The sequence below is a fragment of the Anopheles bellator genome, chromosome 2, assembly GCF_943735745.2.
Source record: "Anopheles bellator chromosome 2, idAnoBellAS_SP24_06.2, whole genome shotgun sequence".
Lineage (NCBI taxonomy): Eukaryota > Metazoa > Arthropoda > Insecta > Diptera > Culicidae > Anopheles > Anopheles bellator.
Genome location: NC_071286.1, coordinates 8,153,370 through 8,173,169, shown reverse-complemented (window position 1 = coordinate 8,173,169; position 19,800 = coordinate 8,153,370). Strand labels below are relative to the sequence as shown.

General features: G+C 51.5%; 1 protein-coding gene across 1 annotated transcript in view; it reads right to left on the bottom strand.

Moving 5' to 3' along the window:
* Positions 1-19,800, bottom strand: part of LOC131212357 (protein winged eye) — a 58,723-nt gene that overhangs the window by 7,857 nt on the left and 31,066 nt on the right. The window contains exons 4-7 of the mRNA XM_058206194.1: positions 17,567-18,472; positions 13,616-14,243; positions 13,090-13,230; positions 269-385 (exon numbers count right to left, since the gene is read on the bottom strand). Of these exons, the coding sequence (XP_058062177.1) occupies positions 269-385; positions 13,090-13,230; positions 13,616-14,243; positions 17,567-18,472 (1,792 nt within the window). The remainder of the gene's footprint in view (positions 1-268; positions 386-13,089; positions 13,231-13,615; positions 14,244-17,566; positions 18,473-19,800) is intronic.

The window sequence follows — 19,800 nt, the reverse complement described above, 5'->3', positions numbered from 1 at the left end:
CCCACAAGCGTTTTGTGTGTGAAATTAATTTATTCATCGCCCTTTCGATGCTGTAACGACCAGAACTGATCGATCCTCTCTTAGGCCCGAGGATTACCACCCTTTCTCGCTCTGTCTCATTGTTGTGTTCTGTTCTTCTTTTTATGTTTTAGTGGTACACTACTTTGCGCGTGTCGTAGAGTGGAACAATAAACTCGACTACCCACACACCATCGTCGTCTCATCATCAATCCCAATCCCCATCTTCATCTCCGACCGGAACACTTACCGATTGTGGCCGCGGCTGGTAGGAACAGAATCTGGCCGGTGCCAGGGTCGCGCACGAGCTGAAACCCGACCGGGGGCATCGGGGGCATCGGCAGCATCGATTCCATCGGGACGGGTGCTGTGAAGGTTATGAGAACGAAAAGGTTCGGAAATTATTGACCAATAACGCCATAAATAATTTACAGTGGCCCCATCGGCCCCAGGCAAAGTGAAAGCGCCGATAAGGCGGTTGCGGGGGACCCGCTCTCTCTCGCTCTCTCGCTCTCTCTGCGCGACAAGTGACTCGTGGTGTGGCGCTGGAGAAGTTTGTGTTATCTTTTTTCTTTATCAAATTTTAAATAATTCACCATAATCCTAAGTCCGGAAAAAGGAGATAGAGAGAGAAAAAGAGGAAAAAGGGACAGGATTAATCCCATCCGAGGCCTGGCAGGCATTAACGAAGGGTACACGAGAGGCAGAGAGAGAAAGAGAGAGGTCATAAAGCCAGAGTGCTATAAATTCTGGCACCAACAGCAACAGCAGCAGCGGGTGGGCTCCGCTGAGAGGCAATAATAAGTCGTCGGATGTCCAGAGTCATTTCGGGCGACACACAAGGACAACCTCGGGGTTCGTAGAAGATGCAGGGAGCGGTGCACAGTTCGTTCGGACCGAACATTGGCGATCCCAAGGCCGGAATGCGTCACGCTGAGCTGGCCGGGATGAGGCAGATTAAGGACACCAGCGACCGAGGGGGGAGAGGACCGAGGAGGGCACTCAATTTTTAAAATGATTTTTCCTTATTTATTGCACTTACGGCGCATAGGGTTCTGCTCTCCTCGGAGAAAGCGTAAATCTTGGTGCAAAAAAATTTGTTTTTAATTTCTGTACGCCAGGCCAAGGGGATTTACGGAAGTTATTGCCCCGGCAGCCCCGGCAGCCCCGGCAGCAATCGGACACGCGGTTTAACTTCTGCCGGGGCCACTACACGGGAAAATAAGGTAGGCAATAATGCGAAGGCCCAACCAACAAAAAGAGAAAAAGGTGCAAGTTTCTTCGATGACTCTTTGTAATCCCCGAATATATTGGTGCAATGTTAACAGCCACACTTCATGCGGCCATAAGTCATCCGTTTTTGTCTAGATTTTAATCCTGATTTATGACGAAACCATTCACCCTCGGGCTGGTAAGATTGATCAGCACCAAAAAAATAAGTCAGTTTATGGACGCCTTTAGACATAGGTGGCGGGGTGAACGGTGACGGTTCGTTTCTATACAGTTGTCAAATAGGACGGAACAGTGGATCTAGTACTCCTTAATCGTTCGCTAGGAACGAAACCCCAAAAAGCTTATGGAAACGAAGCTCTTCACGTTTTTAAATACGCAGAAGAACGTTCATCAATCAAACTTTATGTTTGGGCCCATCAATTAAGGACCCGTAAGGCATAAATTGCCCCGCAAGCAATCTTCTACCCGTATCACCAGCAGTGACAGTGTATTCTGTGGAACCATTTAGACATAAACGACCAATTTCGTTTGCTCGGCACACAATTATAAGGGCCTGCTGAAGAAAGGATCAAAGAAAGATTAAAATGCACGCCATTCAACCGAACAAATAGTCAAACAGTATCCAGAGATTTCTACTCCAGACTAAAGTAGGGATTTTCAGTTAGTACTAACCTTCAAAAGAGAAAGCTTTTAAAATTTCACGATTTTCTACTCATAAGTATGCGAATTGTCGCTACTTGTGTGACGCTACTTTTGTTATTTTTTAAACTATGGCTCAAACACAATTCGATGTTTTAATGTTACACTGCTTCTTAATGGGAAAAATACCGTTCAAGCGAAGCAATGGCTTGAAAAGTATTATAAGGCATTCGCGCCATCAGAAAACAACAATAAAACGTTGGTTTTCCGGCTTCAAACATGGTCGTAAAGACACCGATGATGCTGAATGCAGGGGACGTCCAAATGAGGCGGTAACATCAGACAACATTGAAAAAGTCGCGTGTGTTGGCTGACGTGGTAAAAATATCAAAAGAACGTGTAGGCTTTATATTGCGTAAGCATTTGACTATGAGAAAGCTCTGTTTAAAGTGAGTGCCGAGCGCTCACTGTTTACCAAACACAAGAACGTATTGATGATTCTGAGCCAACGGGCTAGGAACTCGAATTGCTATCTTACCATCAACCGCTGGCAGGACTTACGAATTTTTCGCTTTTAAGTGCATCGCTTGATGACGAAAGAGTTCAAAAGACTCGCACATGCGGAAACGACCGCCAAAAGATATTAGGATATCTCCAACAATTAACACTCGACCGAGAAGGTATCGGATTGCGAAGGATTGAAACGGACGGACATTCCCCGACTGCTCGTTGTCGGACTGCCTTTCCTGTGCCCGTTTCGCTTGGCACCTTGGCCCGGCGAACCGCGCCGCCATGCCATTTCTGTGGTGCGCTGCCTAGAGCCGAACGAAGAGCCGAAGCCGATTGGATTGGGCTTCGGGTCGGGTCGCTCCGATTGGTTCGCTCCGGCGCTAGGCCACGCTCCCGGAGGGCGGAGCTAACCGGCAACACCTGCGGCTCGCAGGCTTCGGCCTTCGCGGCATCGCGTGACGGAAGAACTGGGCCATGCTGACAGCAGGATGGCGTGTCGCGTGCAGCTTTCTAAAATTACTATGTTGGGCTCGATTAGAGTCCCCCCAGGAACTCCCAGACCCCAGCCGGTTCTACGGTTAAAGTAAAGTTTTTTTTTGTATTCGGTGGCCACACAAAGAGTGGTTTGATTTTTAATTAGCGTTTTTCTAGTGTTTTGCCGCGCCACAGACGTGCTAATGAGGCTTCTTCTACCCGCTCCCCGTCCGACCGTTGGCGATGCAATCTAATGGCGCAACCGAGGCCCTTTGGGGAGCAATCAATTGACCACGCCGCACACCGGCAAGGGGAGTGCAAATTTGATGCCCAGCGGCGGCTCGGGCCTCGGCCACAAGGTAGGTACTACTTTGCAGCGCGCGAAAATTAGCATATTCATTAGGGGGTGCTGGGCGCACCACCTTCGTGTGTGCGTGGTGCGGTGCGCATAACGGATTTCGTTGTTGTTAGAGCCGCGCCACCAGCCACCGGGCCTGGGCGGGCTGGGGCCAACGAATGCACCCGGAGGGGGGCTTTCATTTCTTTCTTTCTCCATTGTGGCGCGAGTGCATTTTTAGCACTTAAAAAATGGACACAACCCGCCGGGCGCGTACACACGTGTAATTATGGGTACTTTATAATGTGTGTTTAGGGTTTTTTTTGTTTTCGGGGAGAGAGAAGCGCATTTCTTCCGATCCATGTCCGTTCGCCGGGACACCGTGGTGCACGGGGAGGAAATGCAACACCTCTAACCATAGAGCGGCCGGTCGATGGTGATGATGCAACCTGCTGCAGTCCGTCCGTCCGCCCGTGCGTGCGTGCGTGCACTAACCCACACTAATAACCCTCACCGCTCTCTCTCTCTCTCTCGCTCCCCTCAGCGGAGCACTTCTCACCACCCCCCGGGGCTGCTTCTAATACCCCACCGTTCGTCTTGGCCGCTTAACGGAATCGCACCGAAACAGTACACCCGTTAGGTCATAAATCTGCATCAACTCTCCCGCGGGTTGCAACAACGCGGCGCACACACGTATGTCACAAAGAGGCACAGGCACCGACAAAAAAGGTGCAAAACGAACACGGCCTCTGAGCCGCGCCACGTCACCCTTCCCTTTGGCACGAGATTTCGTCGGTGTATCGCGTCGTTTGGTGGCCACTGTTTTTTTGTCTTTGCGTACCGTCCTCTATTTTCTTGATTTTTGCCCATACACTTGGCAACAACAACGCACTGCGCACTGGTTGTTGCAGCGGCGGCCCCGCGTGCGCGGAAGGAGATGCGGTGGTGAATGAATTATTTATAGTAAAAATATTCATATTTCATCGTGATGCAACGGCACACACGCGCCGCCGTACGCGGCAAAAAACAAAACAGGAACGCGTCGCCGCCGCGTCCGTTGGCCAACGCAACCCACCACCACCGAAGCACCGGTCGGGGGAATGTGTTTTTTTAGAAACTTTGGATTACGGATCGCAAAATACACAAGGAAAATAAGAAACGGCCACATAATACGGAGCGCGGAACACAACCAGCTGGCGCGCGCGCCCGTTGGATGTCATCCAAATGTACAGGTATAGCAGCGGCGGAAACGACTGTCATTTCCATCGCCCTACCCCCGTAGTGGGGTGTGGCTTTCTTGTGAGGTTGGACATTGGGGATGGTGGAAAACTTGATTTCAATTCCCCAACGATTTTCGCTCCCTGTATTTAGAAAGGGTGGCCAGCCAGCCAGTTTTTATAGGTTTTCCGTCCATGGACAGCACGCTATTGATGAGCGTGTTTACTAACACAGATGTCATTGGCCTACTTGGAATGGTTTTGGCAATTGGCGAACGATGCGAGATGAGCAGCGATTGCTAGGATTGCACTTTGTAGACTTGTCCCAAACGTTGCAGTAAGCCTCAATTGGTTATTGTTGAGTTTATTGGCACACATCAACCGACTTATAATCGTTCGTTCTTATTTTATTTACTATTAAAAGGTTTTTATTTTTAATCTAGAATTTCTTTGGTTTAAACAATACGAAGCATTCAAAGTTATCAAACTATTGAAGGCAAATAAACTATCTCAGTTGCGACACATGTGTCCAACACCTCTGTCAACTGTACAGATCGCAAAACATTTTCATTCCGGGGTTCCGGACGTTTTTGCCTGGGTGACACCTAAAAATTGAGCGCAAACTCCAAGCTTCGCATCAATAAAGACACCAGCCCGGGCGTGTTAGGACCAATGCATTTTTTGTTTTATACGCAGCGGCGGCATAAAAACGATGAATGAATGTAGCATCAATTTGGAACAGCTTTCGCCAAAATTCATCGCTTAAACGGCAGGAACGGCAGGCATTAAAAAACATCGAACCGAACTGAACTGTGCAATAAAATAATTTCCGACAAGCAAAAGCACTCCCAAACGTATACCGCGCGCGCGTGCAATAAATATGCTACAAAATGGGACAATTCTCACGTGTCACTAGAGCGCCGAAAAAAAACCTTCAGCGCACGAGAGAGAGCGCACATTTCCTTTTTGCGCGGAAAACGGGAAAAATCGGAATAATTCAAACGTCCGGAGGCTAATTGAATTTGGCCGTTGAATGCGTTTGATTGATTCACATGCGAGCGGGCGGCCCGAAAAAAAGGAAAGGAAACAGTATCGTCGTGTGCTGTGTTGTTAATTTCCATTTCCACTGTTCATCTTCACGCACGACTTCATTCCGGGTTACGTGTGTTTCGAAAAACGCAACACGGGACACGCACAGAGGAACACGGCGGCAGTGGCATTCATTCCTTTCCGCCTAATAAGAAGCTATTGATGCAATTGCGCGCGCGGTGCGTTGTTTAAAAAGCCGCGTCCGGCGTGCGAAAGGTGTTTTTTCCTTTGGAACGGCGTGCAATTTATGACAACATCATAGATTTACAGAGTGCAACGGCGCTAATACGGGGTTTCCCTTGCCACACTTGCGCCGGTTTAGCGAATTCATTAGAACTCAATTCATAAATCTAAACCCTTATCTCGTGACTAATCGCGCGAAACCGTGCACGTGTGGCCGCTCTCGGACACGCTGTGCCTGGCGTCGTTCGATTGCCGTGTTCGGTTATCTCTGTTATTGCGGGCTTTTTTCCCGGCCATCTCTTCGGGGGCTTTACGAGAGGCCCTTAAAAGTTCTAACTCTACGTGGGCACCGCAGCATCCGGGGCACCGCACTGCGACACTGCCTAGTGCCGCCGCCGTCACAAGAAAACTAGAATTAATGGGGATTTTTAATCGGGAGCTTAGAATGAGTAACAGCCCACCGAGCCGGCACGCCGTCCTCTGCACTGGAAGCAATTACCACGTACGGCGGGGCGGAGGCAACCATTGAAGGACGAACGCACCAGAGAGCCAGACGAACACGGAGACTCCACTCCGAGGCGGGGACTTAAGGCAAAGTTTCGCATTCGTGGAATTGCCTGCCTGCCCGGAGGGGGTTTGGCGAGAAGTGTAAAATGAATATTTCATTGGATAAATCACTAATTTATGCCAACTTTTATTTTAACTCGACCGCAATGATGATACTCTCGGCCTCTGTTGGCGCGCCAAGGGGATTGGAGTTAGCACACGAGGGAATGGGGGCCGTAAAAGGGTATCTCCATTACTCTGTTCGGAAATAGTACTACAGTTCATAACTAGACCCCCAAAATCCGTCGCAATTTGGATCATAAACTCACTCGCTGCCGGTTTCGCAGCGAAACGATAAGCGATGTTAAGAGTGTTGCGGTGCGAACGGCTTAACGCAAAACAATAAACAGCTCGTCGATTGTACGGCCAAAGGGAAATCAAATGCATCCCACCCCCAGCAGTGGCCATTATCATTTGTTGTAAAGTTACTAATTTATAACTCGCTTCACGTATAGAGTTTAGAGCTTGCACCATTCAAAGTGTAATTAAAATTAACAAATGGTAACAAAGAACGTACAGAGCGCGCCTTCGCGGAACTTAGCGGAAGCCCATTCGGAACATGCCTTTCAGTGCCGCCCGAAGGCCCACAACAAGCGTCGGAACCGAGAGAAACCGAAAACTATCGCTTAACGACCGAATATCGTGAAGCGGAAAACGAAGCATAACTTTTACCGTCAATTGTGTTTCCACATCAGATAAAGCCGGTTCACCTTCATCGCTTGGCGCCTGGGTAGCGGTGAGGTAAAACGGGTTGAATTGCGGCCGGGGCTGCCCCCCCTTTTGGGGTAAGTTCGAGCTCGAGAGAGATAGAGAGAGGGGTTCATGACTATTTGACTGGAATTGTCTCAATTTTTCAGGAAACCAGATAACCATCAAAAAGGACAACAAGAGGACGATCTCCGTCGCGCTCCGTCTCTGGCCAGTAGTTGGCGACGAAAGCTGGTAGATTGTTAGGCATAGGCTTTGCAGCCAGCCAGGACAGAGTCTTGATCGTCCCATCGACATCCGCATTCGGGCCAGTCCCTTGATGGTCGATTAGAAAAATCCAATAAATGTCAATGGCTTTGTGATGTTACCGGGACTCTGTTGGGGTCTACAACTAATCGGGTCCATCGTATCGGTGATTATCAGAAATGTCATCGGTGCGATGCACGGGGATTAGCACCGAGAGTTGGCTTTTAATGTTTTCTCTTTTGTTTCATAGCGCTCTCGCCGCCTCTATGACCGGATCGTGACGGAAACCCATTCGGTGTAACTCACGATTAACGGAACACTTTTGATGATATTTTCTCTAATATTGGAAGATGGGCTCTGGTCCCGTGCATAAAAACCTTATCCAGTGCGAATGCGAAGAGCGTAATATGGAAGCGCTCCAGTAACACGGCACAGGCAGGATCCACTTAGAGTCGTCCTTCCCGCACGGATGACGCACGCATCCAGAGTGTGCTGCAAGTGCAAGACACGTTCCGGTTGCATTTCGTACGGTGTGCAATTATACGCACGTAATAGGCACGTCTACGCCGGGGCCGGCAACAAGGCCTGGCCCATCACGACGCACAGAGATGAGGAATCGGAAAGTGGCCGACTCCTAACGGCCTCCGCTAACTGCCTCCAATTACACATAATTGGTTATTCTACGCCTATGCGTCCGTTGGACTCGAGAGTCCATCATGGGCCACAATCCTTCGATCAAAGACTGCGCTCGCGCGCTGCAACAATTGTTTGATGTTCTTTTGATGGCCTCTGTCGTCCTGCTGCTCGATCCCGGGCTCACGACCGTACTCTAAAACGCCGGGGACGGCATCGGTGGGATCTTTCAATATTACTGGCTGGCTAGCAGTGCTAAGCGCCTTTTGTGCCGGTGTTGATGATTGGCCGAAGGCCCAGCACAGAAAGGATGCATCGAATCGAAACCTACCCCGCCAGCAAAAAGGTCACACTGTAATGGAACGAAATTGGCCTAAAATTGTAATCCGTAAAAAATGTGTCATGCCGATCGTTGTCGTTGCTGCCAACTTGGTTACAACATTGACGCGATGGCGGCCGATTTGTTGCTGGGCCCGTAGAGCCGCGTAATTTAAAAGCGAAAATTTGAGACGGCACAAAAACGGCCACAGGAAGATTGCCGTCACACGAAACACCGTTACTGTACACCTCGAGAGATTTTTTTTTACAATCCCCACCGTTAGCAACAAATTGGCACTCTAAAAGCACGCCGATGGAGAGCACGGCGATGCAATTAAAAGCTGGTTCAATTTCTCCCCCAAAATTCGAGCTTCATTCCTCCAGAATCCTCCATAAAAATGAGTCGGTCATCGGTTTGATAATTCGGGGCACAAAACGAGCGTTACTGGCGCGTGCCAGGTCGGAAGCGTGTTGGAAAGTTTGCGAAATGTGTCCCGGAGCAACACAATACGCAAAACAGAACCACTCTGCCTCCGCCCGTTAGAAAGTGGAGAACTTGCTTCAATGATCAATTTGGCAACGCCGGTGGAATCCACAATTATTCGACCCAGGCTCTAAGTTGGTGCCAGACCGACACCAAAGTTGTGTTCGAATACAATTTGGGCCACTTTGTCGTGGACGTGATTAAATTTTGTAAACCCTTTTCTGAAACCGACGCGCTGTCTTATCCTGCCGGCCGCTGTCCGCCACAAAAGGGGGCTCGGGCTTTTAATTGGATAAACCATTCAAAATATTATTTGAGTAGCGACGTCTGCCCACCTCGTTCACGGTTTGGGACAGTGGGCAGTGGAAGGAACAAGGAAGAAAACAGCAACAGACCGACAGATCCTAGGTCCTCCTCTCCGAACAGAATCCTATCATTCACATCTTTTTTACCGCGACCTAGCATATTGTTCGAAACCGATCATCATCATTCTCATCGACTCGACCGACCGTTCCCAGACGAAAAGGGACATTTTTCATTAATTTTTTCGATTCCGTCTCGCCACTCCAGTGGCTTCGTTTTGTCTCCACGACGACGACACCCTTCCTTCTCCGTGTCCTCCGACGACAATCCAATAAAGGACAAACATGGGGCACATGTCGGGTTCCATCGGTCGACCCACTCACGTTTTGTGTTCAATTAATATTGAGCGCGGCAATCGGTTTTTGTAGCCAAAAATTTGAATTAGAAAGGGTTTTGATTTATGAAACATGAGAACGGTATCCGCACGCCATCATCATCATCGTTGCGAAAGTGTGCATGCGTGTGTTGTAATGCTTGACTGATGGTTCACTATCATGTGATTGTGTACCTTTTTATTGGCCCCGCTGCAAGTTACGACGGCGAAGACGAAACGAAAACGGTCCAGGGCTTGCGCGTTGATGGGCATATTTTCCATTCACTTAACGGCGGCAAGACGACGACGAGGAGACCGGCTCGTTTCGGGGAAGGTAAGCCGGTTTTATGAGCTTGAAACATGCCACACATAAATGAGAGAGTTGTTGCAAAATTACCAACAAACACACAAGCACGCACGCAGAGGGGCGCACGCGCTTGGCGATCGGCTTAAGGCGGTCGAGGATGTTCGCTTTTTATCGCCCCAAACGCTTGACCTCCTGTGTGCCCGCCGGAATGGAGACCGCGCTTCTTGGAATGGGGTCTCCACATCAAAAATGGAAATTTGCATACATTTTATGTTGCAAATATTTGGAGGGATTATTAGCCGGCGATAAAAGTCCCTCAACTCAAAATCATAATCCCCACGCGCGCCATTTGGCGGGGAACTGTTGATGCCCCAAGGCAACCCGAATCGGCGCGCGGTCTCTCTCTCAATTGATGTGTCGCTTCAAATGATAAATATACAACTTCATCCGTTGCGGCACCCAGCCCTGTCGGGAGTCGCGCGTGAACCGGTGTCACATAAACAAGGCACCGAAAAGATATCGAAACAAATCAAAGTGACAGTTATGATGTGGATAATTGGGTCTCTCTCTCGACTCTCGGCCGGCCACGGGCGGCAAGGGCGGCGAACATCTGGCGATGGCCGTGCCGCACAACTTCAAAGCATTCGATTTGGTTGATTATTGAACAGAATACGGCCTAATCCTCAGCGTACCTCGTGGCGGGGCCCCTTCTCCCTTTTGCATGCGAATCTGCAAAAGAAAACCGAAAAATCTGACACATACGGCGCATACAGAGAGAGCGTTGGTGTGAAGCACACCGAGCGATAACCGAGCGAGAACTCGGGCTGTGTTGGGCGTCAATTGGTCACCCTGCGAGGGTGACGCATCCTTTCTTCTCTCCCTTCTCCCGGGGGTCGAAGTTAATGAAATCTCGCCCTGGCCGACAGCCGGGCTGTCAATCAACGGCACAAAGTGCGTGCGTCAACAATCAAGGGTCATCGGCTCTGGGTAGGGAGAGTGTGACTACCGCGATCAGTAAGTAATGAGGCCGGAGGAGAGTTTTGAGCCGAATCTGGGGTCTTATCAGCATCCGTGATCGGTGTGTGCGGTTTGCAAACGAGCAAACGATTGTTATCGAAAACGGTGGCGATGGCGATGGCATTCTGCGTGACAGTCGGAACTGAATTACCTCTCATCAGTGGGTCTATTATGTGGTAGTAAACAATATTTGGAGAACAGGTTCCTCTACAAGGACTGTCCGGGACGACCCCTCGGTCGGTGCAATCGCAATTAAAAGTTTCTTCCCACCCGGCACACACCAGGGACGACCACGGGAGGACTCAACCACCCTCCAGGGATTAGAGGGAGAAAAACGCGGACAAGCGGAACATTAGCGCCCGGGACTGCAGCAGCCTGCACGGTGCGGTGCGCAAACACATTTAATACAATAGACAAACACTGAACAATGTCACCCTTTGGGTTTGCCGAGAGTGACGTCGTCCTGAGACGATCTCCGGATCTTGACGTTGCACTCGCCGGGTTTCCCTTTTTGTCACCACGTCATACGGAACGACAAAAAAGCCGTATCGTAGACCAGCAAATCTAACAGGAGAGAGCGTATGTGTCGGTTGTCCTGCCGACGACGTCCTGTCCCTGCCGGCCGACCAATTGAATGCCGTTTGTAGCAAGAAAACATTTTTGAGGTTTCGTTATCGCTCTGGGACACAATCGGTTCCCAATCGCTCGCCGCCGTTGGATACGGGATTCAGAGCGCGGCATGGTTACGCGATCAATCCTGCGTGTGGCTTCCTTTTTATCAACACCCAAAAAAGAAGGGGAGCCGCACGATTCCACCAAAATATTAAACGAACGTCGGTCGCATTGACGATAAATTAACAATGGCGCTCGCGCCCATGGGAAAATGTTAGCCTTTAAGGACGCGCCCGAAGACGCCAATCGACAATCGCCAGAAATATTACCCACTTTACATGCTTATCACCACACTCGGGGTGTGGTGGCTCGGGGCGACACTTTTAATTGACTTTAGATTAGACACGCTTGACGCTCTCTCTCTCTCTCTCTCTTCGTCGGGAGGCCACCATTTTGAAGATGAATTTGGTGGCGCGCGCGTCCTCTCCGCGACCGAGCGGAGGCAATAATGAAGAGTTATGCGCAAGGTTCGCCGGTCATCACGTGACCGGTCCTCGGAGCGGCCCAAAATCCAATTCGAGCGCGCGTGAGAAATGGCACCCACTTTTTTGGGTTAATGAAATAATGATACCGTCAGCGTGGTTGGCCCAGCGCGCGCGTCCTGTTGGGATGTGTTGTCCAGACCAACCACACAACGAAGGTTCCGTCTTTCTCCCCGTTCTCGGTTCGCTGTCGCTGCCATTCCCGCACATTAAATTTATTCTCCACTTCGTCAACGATTGCCGCGCGCCAACGATCTCCTCCATTTGTATGTGATCGCGTTTGTGGCGAGGCCGTGCTGGACCCGCACACTTCCATCACGGACGGACGGACAGAGGGCTTCCGCCTTCATCATCACGTCCCGCACACCGCATGAATCTAATCATCTCCCGGTGGCCCGGCCGGCGACGAGTGGGTTCCGCCGCCGCCGCCGCCGAACCCGATGATGTAATTAATTGCCGCCTTGAGATTAAATGTTGTGTTAAATATATGTTAATGTCATGTAGATTGGCAGTCCGGAGGAACTGGAACCCCCCACCCCCATGGCAACAACAAACCGTGGGAGCCACCACCCGTCCACGTCATGCCCAGCGGTGTGGACGGGCGAAGCAAAAAAAAAATGAAACAAGGTAAACAACTTCCATCCCCGAACGGCGGTCAATTCTGGTTTTTTCATTTCCGCGACCACGCAAATATTGTTCTATCATTGGCCGCGCGCTTGGTGCAATACTGTAAGCCGCCGCCGCCGAGGGCCTGTGGGAAGATTAAACAACATCGACCGGGGACCCCTGAGAGGCCCGGGTCCATCCCGGGGAGATTATGCATATTTATACGGGGGTCCTCGGCTGGGTCGTGTGCACTTACAGGTTGGCGCGCCAGAGTGATTGCAAGATTTAATTGCATCTTTATGGGCATCACACCGCTTTGGTGCGCCGAGTGACGGATCGACGGTTAATGGGTTGGATGGATACGGATTCCTCTTCCAATTTATTCGCTTCGGAATGGGCAGCAAATTTATAATTAAATTGCCCCAATAAAACCGAACCGCAGCACCACCAAGCGTTCTCCCGATAATTCGTTGCTCGAAGCGTGGAGACGCTTGGTCATTTGCTCGATCGCGGCCGATCGTTGTGATTGGCCGGATCCGCCGACTGCTCGAATCGGCGGGCGGAGCATCGGTGATCGCGCGCGCGATCGTGTGCAAGAAAAGGACGGAGTTGCGGTGGCGTGTGTTGCACTTACCAGGATACTGCCACAGGGCCGGCGGAGTCCGGACGGCCGCGTTGGTCACGCCCATCGTGACGGCGTCCGAACCGAGCGGAATCATGGCAGAGTTGGTGCCGGTGAAAAACATGTTCTGGCCGAGGCTTGGCGTTGCGCAGCCTGCGCGAGACGCGAATCGGCGGAGAGAGTGAGAGAACGCGATCGCGAGTTTTTGATGAATCGCGGCGCGGCGAGAGATCGTCGTGTTGCGCATATGAATGAGCGCAAATGCATCATCATCATCGTGATCGTCATCGAAGCAGCAGGCGGATGATGGTGGCGGGCGGGAACCGAGAAGAGAAACAAAACAATTGAATGAGTGATCGATTCTCGTTCGCGAAGATCGATGATACTGCTGTGATTTTGGATGAGGTGGTGGTGCCGGGCGGGGGGGTACGCGGTGGGAAAGGATCGAAATGATGGATGACGGTGAGGTGAGTTGCGCGCGCTCTCCGCAGCCGCCGCTAATAGCTTCTCGCAGGGCGCAGGCGTACTCGACACTTACCCAAATCGGGGGCCGTCGTCGTCGGACCGGGGCCGGTGCCATTGACCGAGCAGCCTGCTGCGGCCGCTGCTGCCGCGGCTGCCGCCGCTGCCGCTGCCGCGAATCCGAAACCGAAGCGGTTCAGCTCTTTGGTCTGTAGCTGGGGCGACGACGACGCCGCGGTGGCCGAGCTCGAGGAGCTCTCCTGGAGCCGCTGGCGGGCGACCGCGATGCCAACCGGGATGTTGGCGTTGGCGTTGTTCACCACCGCACCACCGGATGGCGGCGGATGGGCGGAAGATTGAACCGAGGCTGCTATCCCGAGATGGTGGTCCATCGTGGCGCTTACGTTGGCAGCACCGCCGGAGCCGGGATTCGAACCGACGGCACCACCACCGGCGCCGGCGCTGGCCGGTCCTACGGTGACGTTGCTGATGATGCTGGCCGAGCTGTGGCTGAGAATGTTGCTCCGGGTGGTGGTGGTGCTGCTGCTGCTGGCAACGCCGGTGTTGCTGGTGCTGCAGCTGATGGCGGCCTTCGGTGAGGAAGCCTCAATCTTTATGATCGCATTCAGGGCCGTCGTGTTGGACGAAGCTTCGAAGCTGTTGGACGTCGTCACTTCGGACACTTGGCACGGTTCGCGTTTAATCTGCAAGAAGCAAAGGTGCGACGGGAGAAATGAATTTTAGGCGAAATGACACACCCAAGGATTCGGCGAGCTATGAGTACATTTATAATACCATCTCTTCAGCAGACACCCAGTTCGCTTAATCTCTGACCCCGAAATGGCCCCTCAGGGAGCTTACGGACCGGAAACTGACCACCATAAACCGACCGGCTTGAAAAGGCTAAGTGAACGTCTTAAGAATCGGCCCAGCTGAAAAAGGGAGTGAACTGTCTGTGTTTGTGTGGCGTCCGACCCGAGAGGTCAGGGGCCTCAGCCGCCCCCGCGACAGTCCACCCAGCCAGCCACCCACCCACTGTATCTACCCTCTCTGTCAGGCGAAAGCTCATAAATAATTAATCAAAATCACCGTAAACTGACGAAACACGACGACCTAAGGGCGGACAGCACACAGCGCACTAAAAACGTACGGACATTAAAAAAACGTTTGCGGGAGACCCAATGGACACAACAGAAAGGGCGCGGCCCGCAGTGGACAATGACGGTGAAACAATGGATTTCGGGAAGTTCGTTCCCGGTTCCGGTGGGCCGCCAAGAAGCCACCATCACCGTATGTCCCACCGATGTGGGGCAACGGGGTTTTATGATTTTGTGCCAAATAAAGCGCCAATTTCGGGAGCCAGATCGCCGGAATGCGCTTCTCATTATCAACCACCGGGATCCGGCCACCGTCGCACACGTCGCAATAAAGCAACCGTTAATGTGTTTCGTTAATATGACGCGATGTACAGTTTTATTCCTTTCGCGCAAATAAACACCGCCCTTTCGAAGTGATTGGGGGTCGGCCGGGCGTTTATGATAATTCCATTGTCCGTCCGATTCACACAAAAGTCCCCAACAAAGCAGCGGGCGCGCCGAGCGCAGCATTTAATAATTCAGCGGCACAACCACACATAAATTGCATACACAATTTTCTGCCATTACCCGAACGGCCGCGGCCGCCGCCGCCGCCGGCTCGGAAAGTGACATTCGTCATCCGATGAGTGGCACCTTTCAGGGGCTGCTGCTGCTCCTGCAACATGGCGTGGAATGTTTAGCGCGCCTGTTTGGGCCGAACAACCTCTCGCGGGACGTGGACGAAGAAAGACACATTCGAAAGGCACAAGAAACCCATCCCGAACCCGGCACAAAATGGCCGGGCGAAGGACGACGGCGGGGTGAACTATTCGCGGAACGTAATTAAAAAATTAACAGCCGCGCGATGGTGCGATTCGTGCGACGGCAAAAAAACAGGGGAAATTTTGCTAAATGCACCACACGCCACCATTTGCGGCCACCACCGGGAGAGGATGGTCGATGGGAGAGAATTAATTTGCGATTCGCCGGAACGGGCCCCATTTTCTTTTTGCCCAACCCGTACGTCCGTCCGTCGTCCGTGCCGTTCTCTTCTCGGGTGACACAATTCCCCCGCCGGGGACGGCGGTGGAGACGGGTGATGCATCTGGCAAACAATGACATGCATGTTTTTGTGCCTTTTTCTTTCGCACGACCTGCACTTTTCGTCTCCTTCGGGCGACAGAGAGCGAGAGAGAGAGCGAGTGCAATGTGAATTTATAATTGCAACGAGTGAAATAAAAGGAAGCCTCGGGACACTCGACTGCTGCTGCTGCTGCTGGTTGTTGTTGCTGAACTCCATTGGGTCGAACATTTAAGGGACTCGACGAAACGATTGCTTCCAGGGCACGATCCTCACGCTAGTCTAAGAATGGCCTCGCGCGATCGAACTCACACAATACTTTCGCCATCGCCTACTCGAATTACACATTTTTGGCCGGCCGTGGTTTGTGGTACGGAAAACGGGAACCAGCAACATTAATTACATCCATCACGCGCTCCGGCATTCCGATGCCCGACCCACCAACGAGAGCACGGGTGCTTCGCTTATTTGCATCGCGTTTTGTATCGACCAAGAAAGTCCCAGTGCTCCAGTGGCCAGTAGTTCCCCCGTCTGTTTCCTTGGGTTGTGAATTCGAGGCGATCGAGGGCTTTAAATGGATCGCACTGCAAAATAAGGATCCAGTTACGGTGACACTGTGCTGCGTTAAAAGCATTCCTTGTGAACAATGCGGGAAGAGGGGTGCCCGAACCTTGACTCCTGCGCCCAATCGGAGCCCCTCCTGGAAACTGACAGGTCTAACCCTATGAAAGCCAATTTGATCTTCTTCATTATGTTTTTTGGCAAACTTGACCTTGTTTTGACATCAGACAAATGATTTCATGTTAAAAAAATAGTTTGCAACGCATCTTTGAAGAGGTTAAACCATGTCGATTTTTGGGCCTGAAAATGACGTTTCGCGGGTCATTGCTTTTCTGCTACCCGCTGAAGAAAACTGCTACAGAATCGCATCAAATGTTTGTCGTAGCTTGTTTTTGGGAGATCGTAATGCTTTAAGCGGTTTAAAAATGGCGACATTGTCTTAACAAGCAAAGAGTGTCAGCGGACTCCATTAATGGGACTTTCTGGTTTCTGGTGGGACCAGAAAGGTGTGGTGTATCACAAGCTCAGAAAACCTGGTGGAATCACTAATACAGATCCGCGCTACCGACAACAAAAGATCAATTTGAACCATGCATTGATTGAAAAACAACCACAATGGCCCAGAAGACACGATAAGGGGACTTTCACCAGACTTGACCCCTTCTTATTATCACTCATTTTAATTCATTTAATGATTGGGAGAAACGCATATCTAGCGATGACATCTCGTTTGTATATACATCTCTGCATCATCTCTACATCTCTGTAAACAGAGTTTTTCATTTCAATGCAATAAACATTTGATTTCTTAGAAAAAAGTCTCTCTCTCTCTCGACATCTCTGCTGGTGCAGGTCAGTAAACTAAACTCCGATTTTAGTGTAAGGTCTATTCGATGAATTTCTACAAAATATTCCAAGTTCAAGAGATCAAAACTTTTATTCAACAGCGGACCATCAATCCAAATGTGGTCCATTTCCAGAAAACTCACTACTCTGCCTCACCCAGAAGGAGTTGAGATCCAACGCACGGAGAGAGCGCAATTGGCCCTAACGTCATGGATTATGGCAGTTTAGGCAAACCCAAAGCAGGATTGAGTTGCGAAATCGCACCCACAGATCGCTGGCAGGTGGTGCGATCTGGGAGCATCCGGTGGGCGAAAGGGGCGAGCGAAAGATTAACACAGTCACTGGCGCGCGTTCGTCACAAAATCACAATCTGCCGCCGGTGGTTGATGGACGCGCGCATCAAAAGGACGCCGAAGCCAGCCACACTATCTCTCATCCATTTCGGAATGGAACGGAAACTTACGTGAGCAACGGTTCCGATGTCCGTGTCACGACGACCAGCGCCGCCGCCGCCACTGCTGCTGCTGGTGGCGGCCTCGTCTGGCGTTCGATCGACTCGCACCGAGCGTCGCTTCTTGGTCGGAAGTCGCTGTTCGGGGTGCGTCGTGCTGCAGCTGGATGTCGGCAGCAGGACGGCTGCAGGATCCGGTGGCTGAGCGGCGACGTGTGCCGAGTGCAGGGCGGCCCACCGACGCCGGGGCCTATGATTGACAGCCTCGCTAGATGGCGCTGAGGAGCTAGGCTTCGCCGCAGTGGACGTGGACGACGTGCTCGTGGTCAGCAGCGGAGTCACCGTCGTTTGAGTGACGTTCTTCGCTGCACCGGGCTTCCGGTCCTCCACCCCGTAGTCTTCCTCCTCGGCAGCTCGAAAGTCCGGGGCCGGGGCCGCCTCGAGCTGCTCCGGGGCACGCTGGACCACCGCCGGGTGTTGGCGTGGGGCCGCGCTGGTCTGCCGATCCTCGATCGCTTCTTCCAGCAGCAGTGTGTGGAACTTGCGCTCGGGCTTGCAGTGATGCAGCTGCTGGCTGGTTGTGGTGGTGGTTGGGCTCACGGCCAGGGTGGCCGGCTTAGCGTCCTCGGTGGTAGGCCGACATCGGAGCAGCAGCAGCTCGCGCTTGAACCGATCGACGGAAGCTGATTTATTACGCCAGCAGCCCCGAGTGTCATCAACCGTGTGGCCCAGGCCCGGTTTGGTTTCTGCTGCGCCGTCGGCGCCACTGTAGTACTGTTGTCGCCGTCGCCGCTCCTTGTCCGGCGTCCGTGTCCTTACAAACTGAGTCCCGGTCCGGTCAGGAGCAGCGCTTTCGGGTGAATGGAAGCTGCTGCTGCCGCTGCTCACGTGCGTTACGAGCGTGTCCGACGACGGGACCTGAGCACGGAAAAGGGGGAACGAGCAAGGAACGCAAATGACAACCTTGCTTCCTGTGTTTGCATCGCGTTTGCTCAACGTCAGCCAGCCCTTTTTTTGGTTTTTGGAGGGACGAGCGCCAAAACCCAAGCACACGCATCGTTGCGAGGGCACAACAGCATCGTGCAGATAAATTAATGCTTCCACACAAAGCCAAACACACACAGCGAACGAGCGAGCGATGATGAGCGGGTGGGTTGGGCGATGAATGAGCGCAAATCACTAAAATCAACACAACATTACGCGGGCGGGAGCAGAGCGAAACGGACGAGCCGCGCACGCGAGTGTAGAGAGCGGAATTTCGGGGCTTTCGAGAACCCTCACAGAATAGAGAATATGGTTTCCGTTAAATTCTGGCCCCGTTTTAAAGTGGCATTCAATAGCCTGACGGGCGCACCTCCCAAAATGAAGCCAATATTGTGGTGGGTGTCGCGCGTTCGTTCGTTTCTTATTTGCCCTCGGTTTTGGGATTTTTTTTGGCGGAATAGGAACTCAGGATGCTTTCTAAAACCAACAAAGCCTACGAAACATGCAGCAGAACACAGAATATGCTACAGAATGCGTGGGGGATGTGTGTGTGCGTGTGGATGAGAAAGGACACCGCACCTCCGCCGAGCCGAAGCCATTCCCCCCGTGAGCCGGACCACTCGTGGCCGCGCGCTCTTGGCAAAGGCTTGACTATGGCCTGGGTCTGGTGGTGGGGTGTGCTGTTGCTACCAAGCCCCCCGAAGCGATACGTCCGTTCTCGGTTGGGAGCATAGGTTTTGACGCCTTCGATACCAGATACAGTACTAGGTTGTTCAAAAAGTTCGTAGCCTCGATAGCAGAGGGCGCTGCTACGGGTCTTATTTTTTTTGTTCTATTGGTACACTCTTCATATGAACGTATGTGAAGTTTCAGTTCAATCGATCACTGAATTTAACCCATTTAGTATCGACTTGTCATAGTGTTTTTTACAATGGAAAAATTTATGAACGAGTGTTGAAAGAGTATAGGAACCTTCGCCTTCAATTAGTCTTCGCCATTATTGAAAGGGGGCTTTCTGAGTTTAAACGTGGTCGTACAAGCCTTCAAGACGATCCACGTCAAAAACGTTTAAAAACGGACACAACACCTGAAATCGTAGAAAAAATACAGGATATCGTACTGATGTGACTGAAAGAGGTTTAGAAGAACCCTTAGGCATCTCATTGGGTAATGTAAGCTATATTTTGAAGCTTTTACGAAAGCATGAAGTGAATCAAAATAAAATGCTAAGGGATGGTATGAACTTGGTGCTTCGGCTCCTA